Source organism: Denticeps clupeoides, chromosome 13 (assembly GCF_900700375.1).
Source record: "Denticeps clupeoides chromosome 13, fDenClu1.1, whole genome shotgun sequence".
NCBI classification, from domain to species: Eukaryota; Metazoa; Chordata; class Actinopteri; order Clupeiformes; family Denticipitidae; genus Denticeps; species Denticeps clupeoides.
This window is the reverse complement of record NC_041719.1, coordinates 9,449,038-9,472,180: the sequence shown is the minus strand read 5'-3', so window position 1 is coordinate 9,472,180 and position 23,143 is coordinate 9,449,038. Positions and strand designations below refer to the sequence as shown.

General features: G+C 44.0%; 2 protein-coding genes across 15 annotated transcripts in view; one reads left to right on the top strand and one right to left on the bottom strand.

Annotated features, from left to right (window-relative positions):
* The first annotated feature begins 816 nt into the window (after window positions 1-816).
* insl5a (insulin-like 5a) lies at window positions 817-1,935 on the top strand. The gene is made up of 2 exons (XM_029001741.1): window positions 817-1,049; window positions 1,618-1,935. Exons 1-2 carry the CDS (start codon window positions 869-871, stop codon window positions 1,749-1,751), a joined length of 315 nt encoding a protein of 104 aa, XP_028857574.1. The 5' UTR covers window positions 817-868; the 3' UTR covers window positions 1,752-1,935.
* Window positions 1,936-2,293: 358 nt separating this feature from the next.
* sgip1a (SH3GL interacting endocytic adaptor 1a) overlaps window positions 2,294-23,143 on the bottom strand; it is a 47,382-nt gene continuing 26,532 nt past the window's right edge. For 2 of the 14 annotated variants that reach the window (XM_028999866.1, XM_028999865.1), the window contains 25 exons: window positions 22,576-22,638; window positions 21,760-21,784; window positions 21,518-21,538; window positions 21,293-21,355; window positions 21,149-21,206; window positions 20,565-20,746; window positions 17,932-17,943; window positions 16,628-16,639; window positions 16,175-16,199; window positions 15,960-16,062; window positions 15,704-15,789; window positions 15,077-15,163; window positions 14,546-14,620; window positions 13,639-14,400; window positions 12,540-12,664; window positions 12,262-12,415; window positions 11,126-11,185; window positions 9,551-9,610; window positions 8,523-8,634; window positions 7,869-8,024; window positions 7,447-7,579; window positions 7,144-7,346; window positions 6,858-6,922; window positions 5,285-5,449; window positions 2,294-5,011 (listed from right to left, as the gene is read on the bottom strand). In XM_028999866.1, the coding sequence (XP_028855699.1) occupies window positions 4,989-5,011; window positions 5,285-5,449; window positions 6,858-6,922; window positions 7,144-7,346; window positions 7,447-7,579; window positions 7,869-8,024; window positions 8,523-8,634; window positions 9,551-9,610; window positions 11,126-11,185; window positions 12,262-12,415; window positions 12,540-12,664; window positions 13,639-14,400; window positions 14,546-14,620; window positions 15,077-15,163; window positions 15,704-15,789; window positions 15,960-16,062; window positions 16,175-16,199; window positions 16,628-16,639; window positions 17,932-17,943; window positions 20,565-20,746; window positions 21,149-21,206; window positions 21,293-21,355; window positions 21,518-21,538; window positions 21,760-21,784; window positions 22,576-22,638 (2,830 nt within the window). In that variant the 3' untranslated portion in view covers window positions 2,294-4,988. Of the gene's footprint in view, window positions 5,012-5,284; window positions 5,450-6,857; window positions 6,923-7,143; window positions 7,347-7,446; window positions 7,580-7,868; window positions 8,025-8,522; window positions 8,635-9,550; window positions 9,611-11,125; window positions 11,186-12,261; window positions 12,416-12,539; window positions 12,665-13,638; window positions 14,401-14,545; window positions 14,621-15,076; window positions 15,164-15,703; window positions 15,790-15,959; window positions 16,063-16,174; window positions 16,200-16,627; window positions 16,640-17,931; window positions 17,944-20,564; window positions 20,747-21,148; window positions 21,207-21,292; window positions 21,356-21,517; window positions 21,539-21,759; window positions 21,785-22,575; window positions 22,639-22,738; window positions 23,036-23,143 lie in introns of those variants that run through there. The other 12 variants (XM_028999863.1, XM_028999864.1, XM_028999869.1 and 9 more) reach the window with 12 other exon arrangements.

Sequence of the window (23,143 nt, the reverse complement as noted above, 5' to 3'; positions counted from 1 at the left end):
TCAAAATGAAGGTGACATCTGTGTCAGTCTCACAAAGGGAGTAAATTGGGCGTCTCTGAATGATTATTGCTCGGCCCTGATTACTGCAATAAACATCATGAGCCCACGCACCTCCACAAATGAGCCTCATAATGGACACCACAGTGTTTCAGAGACGTGTAGTCTTAGCAAAGGTGGCCAATCTCGTGCCGTTTTCTTATATTCAATGGAAATCCAATAGACACACAAAATCACAGCACATGCTGGAAAAAGTTTATTGCTCCACTTTAAGTGTCGCCCGTTTGAAAACAGACTGGGTTGGGAAATACTTGGGTTAAAAAAAAATAATTTCAAATTGAACACTTTGGAATTTTTCGCCCCCATAATAAGTCTATGCACTTGCACTGTACATGAAAAAGCGCCAGTGAAGCTCACCGAGGACTAGAATAAAAAGCAATGCAGGGCAGCTGTTCCTGCAAGAACATGATTTGCCCTCTCGATGACGGAGAGATAAAGATATTTGCCTTTGCTGGTGGGCTATCTGGACAAACATGCACATTGATTAGCTTTGCAAGACTGATGGTCACGGCAATCAGTGCATTACGCTGGAGAGGTTAAAGGACCTGAAAGGGTGTAATTTAATTCTAGATGATGGCCATAAAACACTGATCGCTCGGAGGGATCACTTTCTGCATTCACAAATGGCATTGTTAGAATAGAGCAGAAACATAAAGCTGTTAGCCTGGTGATGATGGAGGGAGGGTGAAAGAGAAGTAAACCAGTATAAATAAGGGCCGACTGCAGCACCGGACCAGAGAAGAGCTCGCCGGAGAAGAGCAGGAGGCTGAAGATCTGTGAGAGCTGTGAGTGAGGAAGCGTCGGACGCGTCATGAGGGTCCCGGCCGTGCCAGTCCTGGCCCTGCTGCTACTGGGCGCGCTCCGCGGCCCGCCAGAGGTGGGGGCCGAGATGAACGCCATGAAGCTGTGCGGCCGCGAGTTCATCCGCGCCGTGGTCTACACCTGCGGCGGCTCCAGGTGGAGGAGATTCATCGACCAGCAAGACTGGGAGGGTGAGCTCACCTAATAATGCTTCTCAAACTGTATCTACTCTATGGTTGGACAGTAATGCAGCTCCTACATATGATCACATTTTCTTTTCCTGGAGGGGTAGTAGTGGGTTAGACACTCGTCTATGAACCAGAAGACCACAAAGTCACAGGTTCAAGCCCCACTTACTACCACTGTGTCCCTGAGTAAGACATTTAACCCTGAGTGTCTCAAGGGTGGGACTGTCCCTGTAACTACTGACTGTAAGGCGCTCTGGATAAGGGCGTCTGGTAAATGACGTAAATGCAATCAGTGTTAACGTCAGGGTTTATTTTGCAAAAGCTTATTCAGAGGGGAAAACTGAGGATGGAATATGATTTTCGCTTAATGCATTAATGTGCAGAAAAATATAGTGTATTATGTGCCACGGATGAAACCAATAAACCAGAACGGTGAGAGTTGCACTGGTTTGAATACGCTGCCTTACTATTAGAATGCAAGGTTTTCTGTGAGTTGTGGAATTACTGTGAGTTTTTTTTTTTTTTATGTATGTACACGGTTTTCTCATTTTTGACCTCTGTGTTTTCTCAGTACTGTCTGGATTAGAGCAGAGCAGCAGTGAGATCGCGAGCGAGTCCCAGGGGTCGGGCCTGAGCCGGAGAGAAAGCAACCTAGACTGCTGCCATAAGGGCTGCACTCGGAGCTACCTGACCTCCCTCTGCTGAGCAGCACCCGCCCCGCCCCACCACAGACCTCCATCAGTGCGACTGGGATTTAAGAAATGGCAGAAGATAATCTTTGAAGTGATTACTGACCGTTTCCTATTGTGAAATACCTCACCTTATCGTTGTCTACACAAGTGATTGTTTTATTCTTTTTCTTTTTCATTCTGACTGATAATAGCATCAGAAGGGCTTGTACTAGAAGTGGGATCTGGATCTATCGCCACATTCACATTTCTGCATTAAATGTGAATTTAAAAAAAAAGTGTATTTGTGAATGCTGATTTTATTTAGTTTATTTACATTAATCACATTTGTTCACAAGCATATAGACCTCCTATATATGGCTTGTGTACAGTAAATTGAAATGCACATGAGGAATAAAATTATTTCTTGCACTAAAGTTTATAAAAAAAATAATAAAACCACACATTTAGATGTGTGGCTGGGAGTCATTTACATGAAAAAAACATGAGCAGCAATGTCTGAGCATGAAAAAAAATCGACTTCGTCCGCACGACTCAGAGAGAAGAAATGGCCAAGCCTCTTGAATACTTCTTACTTTATTACCAAGAAAGGTTACATGGACATGAATTACATTTCAGTTTCTAAAATAAATAAGGGACATTCAGGTGCTTTGCATGAAACATTTGCATATTTATGTCCTTTTACGCCATGGATATGTTTGACTGTAGACAGTTTCCCAGACCGGTTTATTAAGTCTATGGTCAGACTGGGTTGCATTCTGCACTGAAGGCCAAATGCAGTTCAGAACTAGAACTGATCCCTGCTCAGAAAACCATCCTACAAAAAAAATACTACAAATCACTGACTGAGTAATAAATGTGAAATAACGTAGTATAGAGGAAAGAGTTTTCCTTATGACGGGAGTGAAAACAGTAAGGCTTGCCAATTGATGATTTGTCCGTGATCATTCACATAGCTGTTAACCAATTAATTAATTTACATCGCCGTGCAAGGAGACTATTTGGCCATCCCAGTGAAATAACCATGTGGTGCAGAGTTTTTTTCACAAATGCAATGAAATGCACCGACTGTGTCCAGCTGATCATTTTTTATTATTTCTGAAAGATTCTGATCTACGGGTTCAATTTTTTTAAAGCATCATCTTTACAAACACAGCTTGCACATCTGTTGAGAAGAAATGGAAGTGGGTCTACAGTAACCTGGTACAGCACAGACACACACTCCTGCACACACCCGACAAACAACAACACGTAGCCCCACGTCTCTGCACCCGGCCGAGGTAACGCTTTGGTCTATGAAGACATGCACAACTATCTTCTGCTAAACAGGACGGGATACAGTCGAAGCATTCACAGGTATTCGTGACATTAAGAGTGAGAAATTTAGCATTTTTAAAAAATGCAGCCAATACTGGAATCAATCAATTATCACCAGTTGCGTTGGGTCTGTGGATGACACTGTGCTGCATTTGGAGGGGACATGTTGAAAATGGCCTGGCTTTTGTTTTGTTGAGGAATATTTGGGGAACCTCCTGTCCTCTGCAGGGAATGAACCCGGGTCTCGGTGACCAGAGGTCAGGTTCTCTGATAAATAAGATATAAAGGCAACAGCCAAAAGCATAGAGGGGGACAGGATGACACATTTCTTTTTTTTTATATATATATATATACAAGGACATAAACACACACACACACACACACACACAAAAAAAAACTTTTGGTCATTTAACCACTCCCCCACGTTATTCCTGCCATCTCACAGAGACCATTACAGAACGCAAATAAAGCCATGGAGTCAAGCACCGGGGAGGGGTCATGCTCTGGATGCTGAATAATATGCACAAGTGGAGAGGGGTCAAGTACGAACACGTCGGCGCCAATGGTCAAAAGGTTTACAATGTCAAAAAAGCAGACAATCCATGTCAGAAACGAATAGTGCAGTTTTTAAATAACACTGCTTTCAGAAAGCAGGACTCGTCCAGGTAGAGAACTACTTTTTCTTTTCTCTTCTTTACTTTCTTTTTTTTTTTTTCCACCCCCACCCATATATAGCTGAAATCTTCTGGTGCACTTGAGTTTTAAAAAAATTATATCTGAAATAAATTAAAAAATTATAGCTTAGCATTACACTGTACACAGCTTACCCAACTACACAGATAACAAAAGAGTTCAAATATTTATAACTTTTAAAGTTTCTAAATCGTGATACCATTCCAAGTCTATTCATATACAGATCACATTTTTTTTTTTTTTTTACAACAAAGTATTATCAATAAATAAAAATAGAATGCTGTCATTACTCTGAAGTCTAACACTGCTGTTTCAGGAACAACAGAAAGGCTATTTGACAATACAAGGAAAACACCAAACGCCCTTTAAGATATAGATAATCCATGTAAATGACACTTTTAAATTTTTTTGTTGTTGTAAATATTGCAAGCAGGACTTTGTTCATCACTGTAGCTGCCTGAGAACTCAGTTCAGTGCAGTGGATTATAAAGAAAAAAAATTATAATTAATATTATTATTTTACTCAGTGTATTATTAATCACCTCTTTAATACTAAAGTCTTATTCCCTGAACACAAATACTTTTTTAATGAATTTAAAAGAAAAGAAAAGTGCTTTATTTCACATTATATCAAAAGAAAACCAATTTTAACAGCTTGGGGGAAGATTTACGGGTAGCAGCAGCAGAAACCTGTTCTTTCAGCTCACGTCTCAATGCTGGAATGTTTACAGTCATGTTAACCCATGACACCCTGTTTTTCCCTCCATCCTTACTGAGTCAAAGATAAAAATAAAAAAAAAAGGCTGTGTTTGGTTCTCTTCCAGACAGCGTATTGATCTCTAGGCTGGAGGGGCATGTCCCTCACGGGTTGCACTCGTACGCATGGAGTAATCAGGCAGTCACAGCGATTGGGCTGGAAAACACAACACGTCAAACAGAAAAAAAAAAAACAGAGGTCAGCCTCAAAGGGGGAACCTGGGGGGTCTAACCGCCGCAGTACAGAACGTTCCGAAATGAAAACATTGTTACAAATACGAGAAGAAGTACACCCGAAAACAGTCAACAACTCTATATGCAAGTTATACAATACTGCTGGGCTGCTGCTTGGCCTGTTCGTGTGTGTGTATACAGTGTCTTTTCAGTGTTGGTCTGTTCTCTGGTTTTTCCTTTTCATGGATTGTTCTTGTTTTTTTTCTTCTGTCCACAGAGTGGGTGGTCCAGTTGCCTGGTTCAGTAGCGTTGATTAATTGTCAGCCAAGTATTTCCCTGAAAGACAATATCAAAGAAAAATAAATCATCACCAGAAAATAAATATGTCTGGGTCCTGCTGAACACTTTATACTTTATAGGTTGGTGTGTGTTAAACGTTCAGAAAGACCCGAGGCAAATTAAAGTTAGGCTGGCGTAACAACTGACTGGCAGGTGGTATTCCAGGAGAATAATTCAGTATTAATTCTGCATTCTGAATTAAAGGTGAGGCAGTAATAGTAACCTATTCTGCACCATATCCTAAAAAAATAAATTTCTGTGACCACTCACCTGCAGCAAATCTCTTCTTGATGAGGGAGAATCTGTACCCGGGACCGACCAGCTCGATATCACAGCCTGAGAGGGTACTGCCTTCACTGGTGAACTGCACAGCCAGCGGAGACGGCTTACTGGGACCCTCGGTCAACTGGAATCGTGCCAGTAGGGACCCTACTCCTGAACCAGAGATAAAGGAAGAGAAGAACAACACTAAATAACATGCCTTTGACATATAATACCACTGTATTCGAGATGTTGAGTTAATAATAATAATAAAGTGAAGTGATTGTCATTGTGATACACAGGAGCACAGCACACGGTGCACACAGTGAAATGTGTCCTCTGCTTTTAACAATCACCCTGAGTGAACAGTGGTCAGCCATGACAGGCACCCGTGGAGCAGTGTGTGGGGACGTTGCTTTGCTCAGTGGCACCTTGGCGGATCAGGCAACCTTCTGATTACGGGGCCGCTTCGTTAACCGCTAGGCCACCACTGCCCCAGGTTGGAGTTGGAAAACCAAATTGGAGGGCATGTGTTTATCAGACATATTTTGTGCTGATGACCATGCACATGGTGGGAGACCAACCTTTTATTGTTGTTTAAAAAAAAAAAAAACATAATATCTACTTAATGTTCTACTGTCCTAAAACATGCTTGGTGTGGATGTTATGTGTAAAATACTCAGAATTACGTTTTGAATTTTCATTCAAATACCGGTACATAAACAATCATACTCTGATTGTAGCATACTGGCCCTGTTGGCTTGCAGTAGTAGAGGGGGAAGGGGAGTTGCACCGCAGTGGCCTCATAGAAAATGTATGTATCATTTTTATTATTACTACAACTGCTACTGTGGGGCAGTGGTGGCCTAGCGGTTAAGGAAGCTGCCCCCATAATCATAAGGTTGCCGGTTTGAATCCCGAACCGCCAAGGTGCCACTGAGCAAAGCACCGTCCCCACACACTGCTCCCCGGCACCTGGCTGCCCACTGCTCACTCAGGGTGATGGATTAATTCTGGCTATTCTACCTATGCCTGCCATCACCTGTTGTGCCTCTTACTGAGATTTCTGTGCATTTTTCACACATGCCCTCCCGCTAACAGTATTTTACTGAATAGACCTGTGCATTCAAATAACACAAGGGATGAAAATGAGGGGATGTTTGTTTTCGAAGGGGGGGTGATTCTGACTTTTTATTTCATGGGGGATGACATCACTCCTTACCCCGTCTCAACTCAAATAATCATTTCTGCTACATATAGTTAAACTTTTCTCTGAAAAAAAAAAAACTTCATTATATAATGTAAATCATTTAATTAATGTTTTGTTTATTGATTTTTATGAGTATCACAATACAATGTCAAGAATGACACCCTTTAAATTACATGATATATGATTATAAACCATAATGTGTGCAGCCATTTGATAATTGCAGTAGTTCTGTTTCTAGACGCAAGAGGGCATGAGTGAGCAGAGCAGAAAGTAGGACGTCAACATGCATCTGAACCCGCTTGGCTGCAGAGCTCCTTTCTGCTGCTTGATCGAACCATTATGTGTGATGGCTGTGTATCTGTGCCAGTTTACCTCCATTCTCAGACTTCTGAGAAATGTCCGGAATCTTCCACAGGATCCTCTGCTGCTCTGCGTTCCTTTGAGGATGAAATGAAAGGGAATTCATTTAAACCGCATTCCTTCCCCTGTCAGCGCCAACATCTTTCAGGCACAGCTCTGAAACTGCTATTTGCAAATGGCTGTGTGCATGACGTGCTCCCTCGCGCGTCAGTGTGAGGAGGGATGAAGGCGGACACCCAGCACTGGGCGTCGGGAGGAGGTGACGCATGAAGCATGGGGTTGTATCTCAGGGCCTCACCAGGCAGCTGGGGGGAGCACAGCCAGCAGACTGCTGACGCCTCCGTCCACAGGGATGAGGAACTGGACGTTGTTGAGCGCCACGGGAGTGGTCATGGCTGCTCCGTTGTATTTGTAGTCTATTCTGAGGTCTGTGCTGTTGGGCTCGCACCTCCAGCTAGTAGCCAAGTTCAGTGGAGTCGACGGAATACCCTGTGCTGATACCTGCCGTTAAAAAACATGACAGCAGGCCGCAAAACGTCACAAATTCAGTCGAAAATGAGCTGAAATGGATAAGGCCGTTATGCAAGACACCCTCCCTCACCTGATACTTCAGCATGTCTACGTTGTAGTAGGTGGCCTGAGGCTTCTGCTCGGCCACCTTCTTTAAGTGCGTCATCAGGTTTGGCATGTTCACCCAGAATTCCTTCGAGTTGGGATTGGTCTGTGTGGTGTCACTGAAAACAGAAGCAGATGGAGGTGAGCAGGTGTTGCTGGTGCTTGTCTTTACAGGGGTCACAAGGCAAAAAGCTGATGCTGGGGTTCACTTCTAATGCTTTTAGGTAACTAATATACTTTCGAAAGGCTTATTTTGCTACGCTAAGATGGTTAAAAAAAAAACAGTAGATCCTCTTGGTGGCGGTATAAGATGCTGTGTTAACTAATATCAATGGACTGCGCCCAGTAGCATGAAGTATGGAACAGGTACTCTGTGTGTGGGTGGAAGACATTAGTTGTGTTATTTACCAGCACAGAAGCTGGGGGTTAGGGAGGACGTGTTCCAGACGGCTGTAGTTGGTTATGCTGAAGGTTAGGACAGCGGGGGAGGGGTTATTGGCAAAGTGCCTGGTGATGCCAGCCGGGAACGACAGCACCATCTCTCCTGTGATCTTCACCACGCACCTTAGAAACGAACAAGATGGGTTACACTGAGCCAGGAACCTGCTACTGTTATCACCACTGCTTCAGTTTTCATCTCTCGCTCGCTCACTCTCTTCCAGTGACAGGACAGGACTTCGGCAAAATGGAGACGAATGTTCTGGTCTCTAGCCGCCGCTAACACAATAAAGGATGTCCCAGAATCGGCACCGATATTGTGATAAGGTACGAGCCACGGAGTCAGTGCAGCTTCCGCTTTGAGGGCACACTTTCTCTCTCTCTCTCACACACACACACACACACACACACACACACACACACACACACACACACACACACATTTTGGCCCAATACATCATACACATACATCTAACTGTATCCATACCCCCCCCAGTACACCCTGGTATTATTCCAGTATGCAAAACGTGTTTTGTATGCTTGATAATATTACACAGAACAAGTGGATCATTCATTTGCAATTAATTAGCAGAGCATGGGGAAAAGAAGCTTTGATGGACATACTTGCTGGAGTCGGCACCTTTGAAGTAGGCATTGACCGTTTCTGTGAAGGCCGCCGCCACAGGGAGCGTGTCCTGGGCACCCATGGTGAGGGGACTGGGCCCTCGGGAGCAGCCTGGATCAGCACAAACACAACAGGCATGTTGAAACCTTCATAACATGGCTATTATTAGCAGTCATGTGAGGCGTGAAGAGTAAGATACAGGAAGAAAAGCCTGAACACTAGCTGCCTATTATTGCAGCTGCAGACAGGACATGAACAAACCTCACCAAAGACATAAAAATAAAATAAATAAATGGCTGGGAAGGTGACTAAAATTTAACATGATTAAACCAAATAGCAACAAACCAAACTGACTATGACATACAGCATGTGAACAGAATGACTCTGGTTAACCATACAGGAACCTTAATAGTAGGCTTATTAGATTTTTTTAATTCTGAGTTCTGTTTTCTCAGATTTAAACTAAATCAATTCAAGACATTGCACAGACAAACCAAAGCCTATTACATTCATTGCATTATCTGTTCCACTTATTTAAACATTCTATTATATTTAGTCCAAATCTTCTGAGGGGAGACCAAGGCAAGCAAACAGTACACATTACCAGCAGATAGTGAGACACAAAATACGACATATCAAATGGAATGATTTAAGGAGACAAAGATGAAGACAGAGCGAATGGAACAGAAAAAGAGAAAGAGAGAGATAGATGATAAAAGGCCATTCCAGTTGACAGCATGCAGTTAATGCTGAACACCTCTGCAAGATCAGAAGGCAAGAGAACAAAAACCGAAAGAGCATGAGATCAAAGACCAGCGGCACATAAATAAACACCAAAAGATTAGTGAAGAACATGAACAGAGAATAAAAGTAAGATGTGAGTGGCTGAGTGAGATGCTGCGGCGGAGGGTGGGATGCACAGAATGTAAATGTGACCCACGAGGGCGGGGCAGGGTGGTCAGATCAGACAAGGAAGAACGGGGAGGACAGTCAGACAGATGAGTCCCGAGCAGGAACATGGACTTACCTTCAAAGGTCAAATAAAACTTGCCTCGGTCAAACCATACGAGGGAAGGCTGGTCATTCTCTGTGTGGGGGAGGGGGTGGGAGGAAGGGTGAGAGGGGCAGGTGGGAGGGGAGAGAAGGACACTAGCGTGAGTCACACGGCAGGTCTATCGTACTTCACAATGGAGGGGCGGAGGAGGGCGGGGGGACGTGGGGCAGGATGCTGGATTCTCGGCCGCTACGGTACAGTAGATAAATCAGTGTCCTCAGCTCCTTGCAGCTGGACAACATGGTCGGAAAATAGCGAGAAGCAGCTCAATGCAGGAAGTAATGCTGGGCACAAGGGGGCAGCAGGGAGCAGATTAAATGAGGGGGCAGAAAGGACAGGGGTGGGGGGGTTGTTCTGTAAATTAGATCCTGCTGGGCAGCAGAGGAAGGGGAGGAAGAAGAAGTGGATGGAAATGGAGAGGGTGTGATGAGGAGCTGTGGTGGGTGTGCGGCTCTGAATGTGGATGCTGACATGACCGTGGTGTGTGTGTGTGTAGAAAGTGAAGTGATTGTCACATGTGATACACAGCAGCACAGCACATGGTGCACACAGTGAAATTTGTCCTCTGCATTTATCCTATCACCCTGAGTGAGCAGTGGGCAGCCATGACAGGCGCCCGGGGAGCAGTGTGCGGGGACGGTGCTTTGCTCAGCGGCACCTCAGATCGGGATTCGAACCGGCAACCTTCTGATTATGGGGCCGCTTCCTTAACCGCTAGGCCACCACTGCCCCAAACCGTGTGTGTGTGTGTGTGTGTGTGTGTGTGTGTGTGTATGTGTGGGTGTGTGTGTACCCTTTAGGGTTGTTGTTGGACTGAAATCTTCCCATTTGGTGTAATGCTAGAAAGAACCACTGATTTTTTTTTTGTTGGCAAATGTAAACATATAGAGAACGGCTACATGCAAGACAATATTACAGTCTGTGTGTGTATGTGTGTGTGTGAGAGAGAGAGAGAGAAATTAGGCACACAAGTCAACAGTAATGATGTATTGATGTGTGAGCATGTGCCACAGCATGGATCACACTGATAACAAGATGCTGGACGATGTGCAACTCACAAAAAAAGATTGCACTTTTCATTAAAACAAACAAAAACAATTAAAGCATTAGACTAAGTGAATGGATTTCGTCTTTTTGTACATTCTCCTGACCATTATTAAATTTCATCTTTCTCTGTGGCTTCACAGGAATTTGTGAGTGTTTAAGAGTGGGTGAATTACAGCATATATGAGATTCCTACTAGCACTTCCCCATCTTACAAGTGGGTGAAGATGGAGAAATAAAGAGGGATGAAAGAGAGACAGTGAAAATGAAGAGAAAACAAGGAGCATGACATCTCCCTGATGTCGCAATAATAAATAAAGTGTGCAAACATACAAATACATAAATTATAAAACATTTGAATTATCAGACTCCATGCAATGACCGCCATTCTGAATGGCAAAAAATATATATAATAATCTACATGGGCCAGGCACACAGCCCTATAGCTGATATGAGTATTTAGGGTGTTGAATGCCATCCATCCAGGAAGTGACCATACCGTACCTGCAGGCACATCCCCACGCCTCTCAAAGCTGGGTAGTTTTTCTATATAAGCATCATCTTCTGACGTCAGACAAAACCGTCAGGCGAAACGACAGGACATAAAGACAAGAAACAAAACAAAACAAACAAACAAAACAAAAAAACAGAAAAGAAACAATAATGCAAACCCAAGTAAAAAGAATTAAAAAGGAACAAGTGACAGTTATAAAACCCACAGACACTGACACAGTTAGAAAAAAAATCTATATACTGTAAACTCAATGTGGTGAATGAATGAACTACAAATAAATGATGTGGATGGAAAACAGCATGAGCTAAACACAAAACAGATGCCAAGCCCTTCCACTTGAACCCTTCCAACTTCATGAGACATGGACTAAAAGCTAAAAAAACTAAAAATGACATAAAATGCAGCGGAATATGGTTCACATCTAAACCACACCCATTGCGCTGCATTGGGTTTTTGGCTGCTAGGAAGGCTTGATGCATCTATCATACGGACCTGAGCATCCAATCACCAGCCGCCTTACACACTTACACACATGCAATCCTCATGTAGATCAATAAAAAAAAAGAAAAAAGGTAAACCTTCAGCCTCAAAACAAGTACTGACGACACAAATTTCTGCACATTTCTGCATAGTGAATCCTAGAATGATTACAGATTAAGAATCCTGGATTCCAAAATGAACACGTTGAGTAAGGTTTAACCTTACACCCACAATATTCACAATATTCTCATTTTTGGAGGTGCAGAACTGTACAATGTTAACATAGGAAAGCCCAAATTGTATTATTGTAAATAATTTTTCACCACACAGATGCATACTAATGGATTATAAAATGATCTAACCATGAGTGAAGATGCTGAAATCTACTCTACAGCTATCGTGAAAAACAACAACCTGACAGCAACGTGGGCAGCATGCAGCCGGGAAACAGCTGCCCCTCTCGCCCTGACAGGCATGGCTGAATGTCTCTTGTTACCATGTGATCTGAGCAGCCTGTGATCAGCACTCCCTGACACAACGCTTCATCGGACGTGGAAACTGACCCCAGACCAGTGGCTGCGAGCGTAACGCTGCATCTATGCTGCAGGCGAACAGAATGGTGCTGAGAATGGAGATGGGGGCACACCTGACACAGACACGAAGAGCTCTTTACCGACGGTGGGGGTGGTGGCTGCGCTCAGCGAGTTGGTGGAGGAGATGGAGGAGGTGCTTTCTGCTCGTGCCAGAGGGGCTATAGGAGGGGGACTTGATGAGTGGACGGGAGGGCTGAAAGGTCGATTCTGGAAATTAAAAATCAGGAAATTAATGGACTTTCAAGAGCCAGAATAAGAAATAAGGAAATTCATGTTTACACTGTTCTTGAGGATATATTTTTTTTAACAGTGGGGTATCGTTCACACATACCGCATCAGCGACTCCAGGTTTCCCAGGAGGCAGTTTGGGTCGTGAGGGGGGTCGTGGTGGTGGTGGGGGAGGTGTTGGACTGCTGGCTGCTGATGGTGTCGCAGGCCGGGCAGGGGAAGATGACCCTGTGGACCAAATCACCAAACCGTCGTTATGTTGGCCCTAAAACACCAAATAAAATGGACCTGACTGCTTCACAATGCGTCATTAGCTAAACAGGCATGTTTTTCAGTCTATGTTCATTTCCTGTTGTATTGACCAGAATGCAACTTGTGAACACAGATCGAGGGCCCAGTAACAGAGCTGGTAACAGATGCAAATTTCTTATCTGAAGCTCTCGGTTCCATTCGCACATTCTCATGAAATCGCCAATCTGCATCACTGACTCAGCCAAATTGTCATTTGTTTACCTTCCCATAGTCCTTGACTATTTCAAGGACAAAACAACTTGAAATAGTCCAGAATAACAAACTCAGTGGGCACAGAATAGTGTGCCCTTATTATTAATATGATCCTTTTTAATAATGTGAGACTGTAATGTACTGTACTATGAGGATTTGGAGAGGAATCCCAATGTTTGTTTAAAAGGAAGAGTTTCCCACACTGATGAAGGCGGAGGGCCGTGGTACGACAACTGCACTACAAACACTGCAGCCACACTTCTTAAATCCTCTTTACGCCATCCAAACTCAACCAAAAGCAAAAATTAAAAAAAAAAAAGGTCTTGAGGTCACTTCACAAACACAATACATGCATTACGGTGGACATCTGGGGACCTTTGAATGAGTCACAGTATCCATAAGAGCTGTTAATATTTTATGACTCACATTTCATGTTCATCTTGTTTCAGTGATATTCTACATTAATGAGCACCTTTCTTCAGATATTAAGGAACACTTTTTTTTCTTCACTGTGTTCTGAACCTGCATGTGGATTGGTCTCATGTTGGTAATGTAAAGGTAAGGAACACTTATCTACAATATCTACAAGGAACATATCTACAATATAATCTCCACCTTCAAAATGATTAAACAGAATTGATTCTGATCAGACTGAATTGTCACAGCAGCACAAGCAGCAGACATGTAAACCGACTCACCACTGCCTGTGCCTCCAGCTCCAGAGCAGGGTCCTGGGGACGACACCACTGCCCTGTACGTGGGGGGTGGTGGAGGCGGGGGCGTGGCACGAGTACTCTGGCCAATCTCTTTGGGCGAAACGCTGGTCTCAGTCTCATCCTCATGATGCTGGTTTTCCTCTGGACTCTTTGGGTCCTCCTGGCTCAGGACGAGGGGTGGAGGGATTGTGCGCCTGGTGGCGTCTGTGGAAACTGGGGGGCTGGTAGCAGCAGAGTCTGATCCAGTCTCTTGTAAGGGACTGGGTGGAATGCATGGAGGTGTTTTGAGAGGTGGGGTTGGAATAGGAGATGTGGGATCTTCAGGTGGAGGCAGGGCTGGGGCGGGATCTTGTAGAGGTGGATGGACTGTAGGTGGAGGGGGGGCACTTTCTTTAGGTGGGGTCTGAGAAATGGAAGGTGGAGGGGTGCTCTCTTTTGGTGGGGACTGTAACTCCTGTGCCAGGGGTGGAGACGTGGGTAGCGGTGGGGTCGGGTCTGAGGGTGGTGGTGGAGAGGAGGGTAACGGAGGGGCGGGCAGGTCTGGTGGGAGTGGGCATGTGTGTGCAGGAGGAGACGGGTTGTCGGGCAGCAGTCTTTCGGGTGACTCCTCGCTGAAGCAGACCCACTTGCTGTCCAAGTTCTCTTCAGGCTGGGTGGAGTCTGCCGGACCAAATATCGTGTCCAGGTCTGCGATGGAGGGCCTCTGGCGGGCCTGAATTGAGCTACTCCCCTCTTTTGACACATCTGGGACATTATAAGTCCAGAAACAAGGACAGAGACAGTCATCCAGTCAGGGGGAAAGGGAGTAAAAAAGGATCTGGTAAGATTTCGTGAAAGATTTCATGGGTGGGACTTTAGAAGCAGTGCAGGACATGAAGAGACCCCTTACCAGAAGATTCTGCTGGGGGAGAGCCACACGGAGGAGGGGAGGTCGGCACATTCTTGGGCGGAAGCGGAGGCGGAGCTGCAATGACACCAGCGCTGCTAAAACAAGCTTTCATCATCGCCGCCTAGAGGCCAGAAGCCATGCCTACATCACAACGGCTCAGGGGCGCATGACATGCCCACAAACCCATGCAGCGGCCACGGGCGGCTCAACTCGACTCAATAGCGGATGCAGGGAGAGAGATGGAGGTGCAGGAGGACATGGGGAGAACTGTGGCGCGTGACAGCCAGTCAGAAAGCATCTAGAGCCGCGATAGTTTCCATCGCCACAGCTTTCTGCTGCTTTATGAGATGACTGGTTAATGAGAGCTGCAGAAGGAAAACGTACTATGGCACAATCAAGTACAAGCACTTTTTTCTGTTGTTTTAGTCATTCGCTCATGAGGAACTTATGGAAAAGGGGGTCATGACTCCAGGGTCACAGTCCACTGAGGCAGGAGGGGAGATGTTCAGTTCCACAAGAGCAAAGACTTACTTCCGGTGGGAAAGGGTCTGGCCATGGAAGAGTCTGGATTTGACTCAGACACAGGCACACCCCACACCTCAGGCTCATCTATCACCACTACGGCAAAGAGACGACACACAGAGGGCAGATCAGCCACACCCCAGGAGTCATGGGCCAGCATTGCGCAACAGTCTGAGGTCCTTAACCAGACATTAGCTGCAGGATAACAGGTGGATGAGGTCACACCTCTCGGTGTGTTGCCTGGTTTGGAGGGGATCAGCAACTGAGCAGATCACGTATGGCAGATTCCAGAACATTCTCTAAAGAGTGTCCCTGAACCAGCCATAGCACTACATGAGGGCAGTTTTTAAGCAAAGCTAACATTCTATTAGCGGAGATGTCTGGGGTAGCACCGTTTCACCGTCTGGCTCACTCAGCCGCCTCCAAAATATGTATGCATGAGGACGAATGCCTCTTTATTAAGGGCGAAGCCAATGTAGCCTGACTGTGAACTCTCTGCAATAGTCTTTTACCTAATCAGCTCATAAACACGCTATACAGATTAGACTCATAAACAGAAGACCACAAGTAAATTTCAACAGAAGTATGTAGCAGTATCCAAAACACAGAGCTATACCATAATCACATTCAATTCACCTTCATTTTTGCTATCGTCAAATGCTGTTTCCAATGGTGGACCAAATAAACCAATAGCATCCTCTGGTACAGGGGCTCTCATACTGCTGTAGTGAAAGAGGGGGGAAAATGGAAAAAGTTAAATTATTAGTTAGAAAAATTCAACACTCAAATAAACTAGGATAGACACAAAATATACATCAACACATTGGCCTTTAAGTAGTCTAGAATAACAGTATTTGAGGACCACAAGTCTGGTCACAGTACTGGGGAATACCTGAGGGCATCCACAGGCGTAGGTTCTGGGTTGGGGACGGGGACAGGGGCTGGCGCTGGTGTCACCGTGGGCACAGAGCGCCTTGGCCTGGCAATCTCCTCAGCTGGAAAAGATTCAGAGTCGGTCAGATACCACCATGCATCAGCATAAGTACCTCAAACCATAAGCTTCATTTAGTATTTTTTATGTGGGGGAAAAAAATACTGTATACTTACAAGATGTATTTCTTTTTATCAAACCCTGAAATAAAAACAAAACACCTTCATTTAATACAGTGAGGCTTCACATTTGCTCCATGTTGAATCAGTGTGTAGAGCGTGAGCGAAAAAGACAGAGATGCTGATTTGAATGAGCGCAGTGGGCCGAAAAAGGACATTTCTTTCTTTCATTATTTAAATGTGGCATCACTTGACATCTCACTCTTTAAAACAGCATGAGGCAGAGGCAGCAGAGCGAGATTATGAGATGACTGAAATGAGAGAGAGCGAGCAGAGCCTCAAGAGCCTGCAGCTGGAAGACGCTTTAGGTGCAGTAGTACTGGGGTTAGGAAACCCAATTTCACACAGAGGCATGAAAGGCCCTCACAGCTCTCTCATTTCAGCCTCATCCATCACTTACAGGTCTCGGGAAGCACAGGGGAACAGCGAAACGATTGAGGAAACACTCACCGGGCTGCGTCTCTGTGACCAGCAAAAAGGAAGAGAGAAGAGAGACCTGGTCAGAAAGTGACAAATCAGTAAAACTGAATTTTGTAGTTAGACAGCACTGACACAGCCCACTGTCAGCAGATTTAATCGAAACAGATTTCAGAGAACCATTTCATTTGACCATTAAATGAAGGCACCACCAAAAGCGAGTGAGCACATGTGGAAGGCCTGGTAGCAATTTATTCTGTTTAAAGCAGGAGGAAGTGAGACACAGGTTCAAACCCCACTTATTACCATTGTGAGCAAGACACTAAAGCCAGAGTTGCTCCAGGGGGACTGTCTCTGAAACTACTGGTTGTAAGTCACTCTGGGCATCTTCTAAATGGTGGCCTAAGCACTAAGGAAGTGGGCTCATAACTCATAAGAGCTGCAGGTTCAAATCCTGAACAGTTAAGGTGCCACCAAGGTACAGTCCCCACACATTGCTCCCTGGGTGCCTTTCACGTTCACAAAATTTTGATTGGTTAAATGCAGGGGGCACATTTGTGCACTGTAGGCTGTGCTTACTGTGTATCACAATGACAAAACACTTCAAAACTTGTTTAATGCTAATGAAGTTCTTATCTTAATCTTGTAACTGAAATATAAGGAATTATCTAGAGGAAAGTGAGCAGCACAGCACACGGTGACACAACGAAATGTGTCATCACCCTTGGTAAGCAGTGGGCAGCCATGACAGGCGCCCGGGGAGCAGTGTGTGGGGACGGTACTTTGCTACGTGGCACCTCAGTTTCACCTTGGCGGATCGGGATTTGAACCGGCAACCTTCAATTAAATCAAATTAAACCACCATATACACACACAGACACAGACACACATGCACAAAAAAATTAACCATGACATTAACGTGTTTCAATAAGACAACTATTAAACCAATGTTTTCAGTCTTCCCCTTCATATATCAGTGGTAGGACAAACCAGAAAATGCTCAGTTTGGTGTGAAGTACAGAAGCTCTAAAAAAAACACCAAACTGATATGAGTGTTGAAACTCCACTGCCAGCTCCTGCATTCAACTAACCCAGGTTTTCTTGTCCAATCATGAAAATGAGTGTTTATATTGAAATGGTGCATCTATAAAAGAATAAATGAATCGAGATCTGGCACCATGGTACCATATATACGGCATTCAAATTCAAATGTATTAGGAGTGTGTAAGGAGGCTGGGAACACATTGTGCTTCAGCGGCAAGGGAAGTGACCCTCCCTCTCAGAGCATGCAGTGAGAAGAACACTCGAGGAGATGAGAGTGGAGGTAACGGGCTTACCGGACTGCTCCTCTACACAGGCCAGCATTAACACAGCCGAAGCAGCAAGAGAGAGGGAGAGGGAGAGAGAGAGACAGGGAGAGAGAGGGATGGAGAGACAGACAAGAATTGATCCATTAGTTTGGGCACGTAGGCACTTGTTCTGGGTCTGCAGAAGCCATGAGAAGGAAACCAGAATTCCCCCACAAATCATGAAGAATGCATGCATTCCTGCATTATTTCACAGCTGCATTTATAACTCATCTCTCAAGCAAACTACTCTCTGGCATTATGAATGAAACACCAACAGCATCATAGATAACGGTGCATTCTTGGAACAATGCTTCAGCTCAGACCTGGACCTGATGTCTAGACATACTTTTTTAGTATAGAACTCCATGGATCTGGACTACTAGACATTCAGAAAGGAAAATGTTTTTAATGCAGCGGCCCTGTTAACCTTTGCACCCATTCTCCTTCTTATGAGCAGATTTCATGGTCAACCCATTACCATGGAAACCTCGGCAAGAGCATGTTGCCATGGCGCAGCAGGTCCATGTGACTCATGGTTAATTGTAATGGAAGGAATACCAATGCATCAGTAGTGCATTTGACAGCACAGAAGTGCTTGTTTTACTGAATGGATGCAGGGATTTACACAGTAGGGAGCTGGACAAACACCACACTGTCACACCCGACTACAGGACAGAGTCATATTTTCTCAGTCAGATGATGCAGGATTATTTCAAACAGAGAATTTACACTATTCTCATATACAAAGCACACAACACTGCAAATCAGATCCTTCTTAAACACCTCCAACAAGGTTATACTATCCCAAAAAGGCTAATGAAACCTTTTTAATAATAGAAATTAAGAGCATTAATTGGAGCATACCAGATGATGAAATTTTGGCTAATTAGATTTTCGGCACCACAATCTCAACTGAAAGTAATTATGATCACTCCAAGGGAAAATAATAAAAGTGGGCCACCCTTGTGTGAACAGGTCTTACACGCCAAATGGCATTTCATTTTCATATCCTGATATAATGCTGTTAGTGATTGAGTTACGTAATGGTTCTTTTAGTACTACCTGCCTAAAAGTGTGTACTGACATATAAAAACTGCTCAGGACACGACCTCTGAAGGAGTCATGTGATGTCTGGTAAAAAACATTTGAACATTTAACACTTAAAATCATGAAATATGGGTGGTGATGCCTCCATAAACAGTTAATCTTGAGCCCAGTATTATCAACAACATCAGAATTTTCTTAATGTTGTGGTGCAAAATGACAAAAGTTCAAAAAGATCCTTAGCTGGCTTGATAAATAAAATGGATAGGTCTGTCAGCACATGTTATGAAGCTACGTGCTAATGTGTGTGTGTGCGAGCTGCTGGGTCCGGTGAGAAGCTTCAGTCCCCATGAATAAATAATGCGGGCTCTTCATATGACCACAGCTCGGCTCACCTAGCTGCTCTTTGAAGGCCAATTGCATCACTCAGCAGCACTGCCCAGTTTCCAAGCTGAATTATTGATGTGTCAGCTGAGTGTGAAAGAGGACGCTGGTAAAGGAGAAAGGAACTCTGGTACCAGAGGTGTAGGCATGTGAAGTCACCATGATAAATATAAAGAATAAGTTAATCTGATCTTTAATCTTTAAATGTTGTGCATATCAATGATTCTGTACTGCAGCAACACAGTCGTTCCATTTCCCTCTAGACAACGATCCATTACATTGCATTCTTGAACAAAAAACACCTATGGTCTGCATAAAAAATAAATAGATTTAACCAAAAGGGAGCATTGAAAATTCTTAAATTGATCCAAAAGCAACTCCTTCAGGCCCCCAGATGAGGGAATATGGAGGGTAGTTCGTCAAAAGAACCTAAATGAGGCATGAATATATTCATACGCCCAATGGCCTTTATAAACAGTAGGACAGAACATGCAAACAGGAAATGGCATGATCTCCCAAGAGTCCCATTTTTGAAAAGCCACACATGGCCTTGCTCTCCCTTACTCTCTCTCACTCTAGCCTGGCTGTCCAAGTTGCATTTTCAGTGAAAAGTGTCATCAGTCAGTGGAGAGTTCAGGCCCCGGGCCCTCTGTGGTATGTCCCCCCCATGTGCCAGCCAGAGATGGTGTGCTGTTGTTCACATGACAGAGAGTCCTTCTAATCCCACTGTGCTCTGCCCTGGAACCTCATCACATTCAGGAAGCCTGTAAAACCTCCCTTCCTCTTGGAAGAGAAAACGTCTGACTTTACCCAGGCGTGACCGACCCAGCGTACAGACAGCCCGAATGCCGGGCAGGCATGGCCAAAATTCTACAGTTATGTGCCTTTAATAAGACAGAAATTCAGAAACTGAGGTCAGGGGAGCATCCAAAAGTGCAGCATTAATCTCCTACGTATGGGTTATAATGTGGTCGACGGCAAACCACAGCATTTCCCACCCATCATTACTGTTGTTAAATGTAATTGGACACAACAGACAAAAATTAAATCAAGCTCTTCTAGTCATGAAGTACACCCACCGCGCCCAGGGAAACGTCACACAGACACACAGGCTCGCTGTGGCAAACAACACAAGTGGCGCAGGAAATGACATCATGGCTCAAGCAGACAAGGGTAGTGTAGGAGGAACTCACCAGAGGAGAGGGAGACAGAGCTATGTTGCCTATGGAGGCTTTTAGTTCATCTACCGAAGGTGCCACAAAGTCAGCGCTGTCCGCCGGCAGTGGCTTGATCTTGATCTTGAACTTTGGTCGGTGCTCCTCCTCCCCTTCGGACTCGCTGGATGAGAAGAAGTGTGACTTGGCTTTGGGTTCCAGTAAGTCACGGTTAAGGAGAGCAGTGCCTGATCAATGCACAGTGCAACACCCCGACTACCCCCAGATACCTAAATAAACCCGCAAAACTAGACTAATATCCAACTATGAATAAACCACACACCCGCAGACCAAAAAAACTCAGTGTAGCAGGGATCAATACAAAAACAATCACCATTAACTCCATCTGGTGGTATTAGAAACAGATACTTATACTTCTACTCTCTGACCCACAGGTCAATTCAATACTGTGCAAAACAGGAGCCTACATGTGAATCAGAAGTTTCCAATGCAAATGTAAATTGAATCATTGAATAAAAGTGTACAGCAGGGGGGTACTGTGGTAAGGGAAACTGTGAACTGGGCTATGATGAGGTATTTATGTGCACGTTGGTGAAGGATATCTTCATCTCCGTCCTCTGGTCTGATGCTGTAGCCTTCATCGTCCAACTCCGGAGAGTTCTGCAACACAGGAGCAAACATTTGGTATGACTGTGATGCAATAAAAAAAGAAAAAAAAAACATGACACAACTGCTATGCCACTCACATATCGTTCCCAGTCAATTTCTCCATAGAAGCCATTGGGCGCACCATTAGACTTTTTCTGTGGCTAAACAGATGAGAGAAAGGCTTTAGATATATTTTTAGAATATAAACCCATTGAAAAAAATTTGGATTATGTTATGACTGACCAACTGTACATCACTAGCTAGGGTTTATGCTAGAAGGGAGTCTATTTCTGACACTACAGGGTGCAACTGCACCAAAGTACCGATTCAATTTCTTGAAGTCCCTTGAAGATGAAAATGAAATGAAACGAAAACTATTATTAATTACTCTTATACAGGCTGTAACGTTTAATTCACTCATTTGTTTGCATGTAATGGGAAAAGCATTTACATAAATCATAAGAGAGGAGTCAACACTGCTGCATGAGTGGCTGCACTAACTTCAGTAGAACTTTCTTTTTTCATATATATTCATGTAGTAAGCACATCAGTGAGTCATACTTACACCTCCTTCTCTGTCTGGTGACCCCCTGGGTGGAGGAGAGAGGGAACAGCATGAGGAGTGAGAGAGAGAGCAAGGGAAGAGTGGAGTTGAATAAACGTCTTGAATAGCCACTTAACATGCAAAGCTCCTTTTCCCCACATTCAAGAGCAGTTTTAATGAGCTGAGCTGCTCACTAAACTACCTGAGCATTAAGGCTCAGGGTCAGAAATAAAAACACGGCTATACACACACACACACACACATTTAAAAATCTAAAGGAGGACCCGATGTAAAAAGTATGCAACTTAGAAATCCTAAATGTGTAGAAACCTCAATTATTCTTAAACTTCACCAGACCACAAAACTCATTTCATAATTCCTGGTGTATGATCATTTGACAAAAGACCCCACCATGATAAAAATTCAAAACACACGCACAAAGCCATTACTCATCCTTCTCCCAATACAGTCTGGAAATAGTGCAAAAATCCACAGACAACAGTGACCCGAAAAGATCAATGAAGACCCCTGAGCAAATTGAGGATGTTCAAAGTCATTTCATCTTATTTAAACGTGATTTTAATCCATCCCACAGTAAAATAAGCTGCATAGATGGTTACCTTTGGCTTGCTCACTGTTCTAATGGGAGGCACTTTTTGACATTGAACAATGTACAGTGTAAATTAAAATTGATTTATTGGCTAAATTCTTTAAGTGTAATCAATACTAATCATTAGAAATGTAACATCAAATCATGAAATAAATCAATCACATTATTCATTCCTGTCTGTCTTAGCTAGAATGCGTTCTCTGCTACAGGACAAGTAGTGAACTTACGTAGAGTCCGTGTCTTTTTCTTTCTTCCGTATCCCGAAGGCCTTCCTGGTACGTTTTTCAAACCTGACGCAAGAAAAAACAGAAAGCAACAAATAATAATGTTGTGACTGGTGGGTAGGGGGAGTGAAAACAACACTCAACACACACCACTCACACTCAGCACCTGCAGTAAAGGCCCCCAGCTCCGTTCTTGTGCATGTCCACTGCTCAGACATATGAAAGTTGTATTACAGTCAATCCACTCAGCAGGATTCACGCAGTCCTGCTACAGTCTACTACTCTGTGCCACACTGAATGTAGCTGCTCCAACAAGGTAGTACTTCAATTTCGTTTGGATAAATACAATTATTTTTTATGTTTGAATATCCATAATTGTATCCCATTCATGATGAAATTTGTGTACGTGGCATTTTTGGCACCAGCACAACAACTGCATCTTACTTTGTTGTAAGCATATTATTGATTATTAACCATACGATTAATGCATGATTTCTGTTTAGCTGCATTTTGTTGGGCAAAAAAAATCTGCTTGTTCTAAAACGAGGCCTTTCATATCAGAACCTGGTCT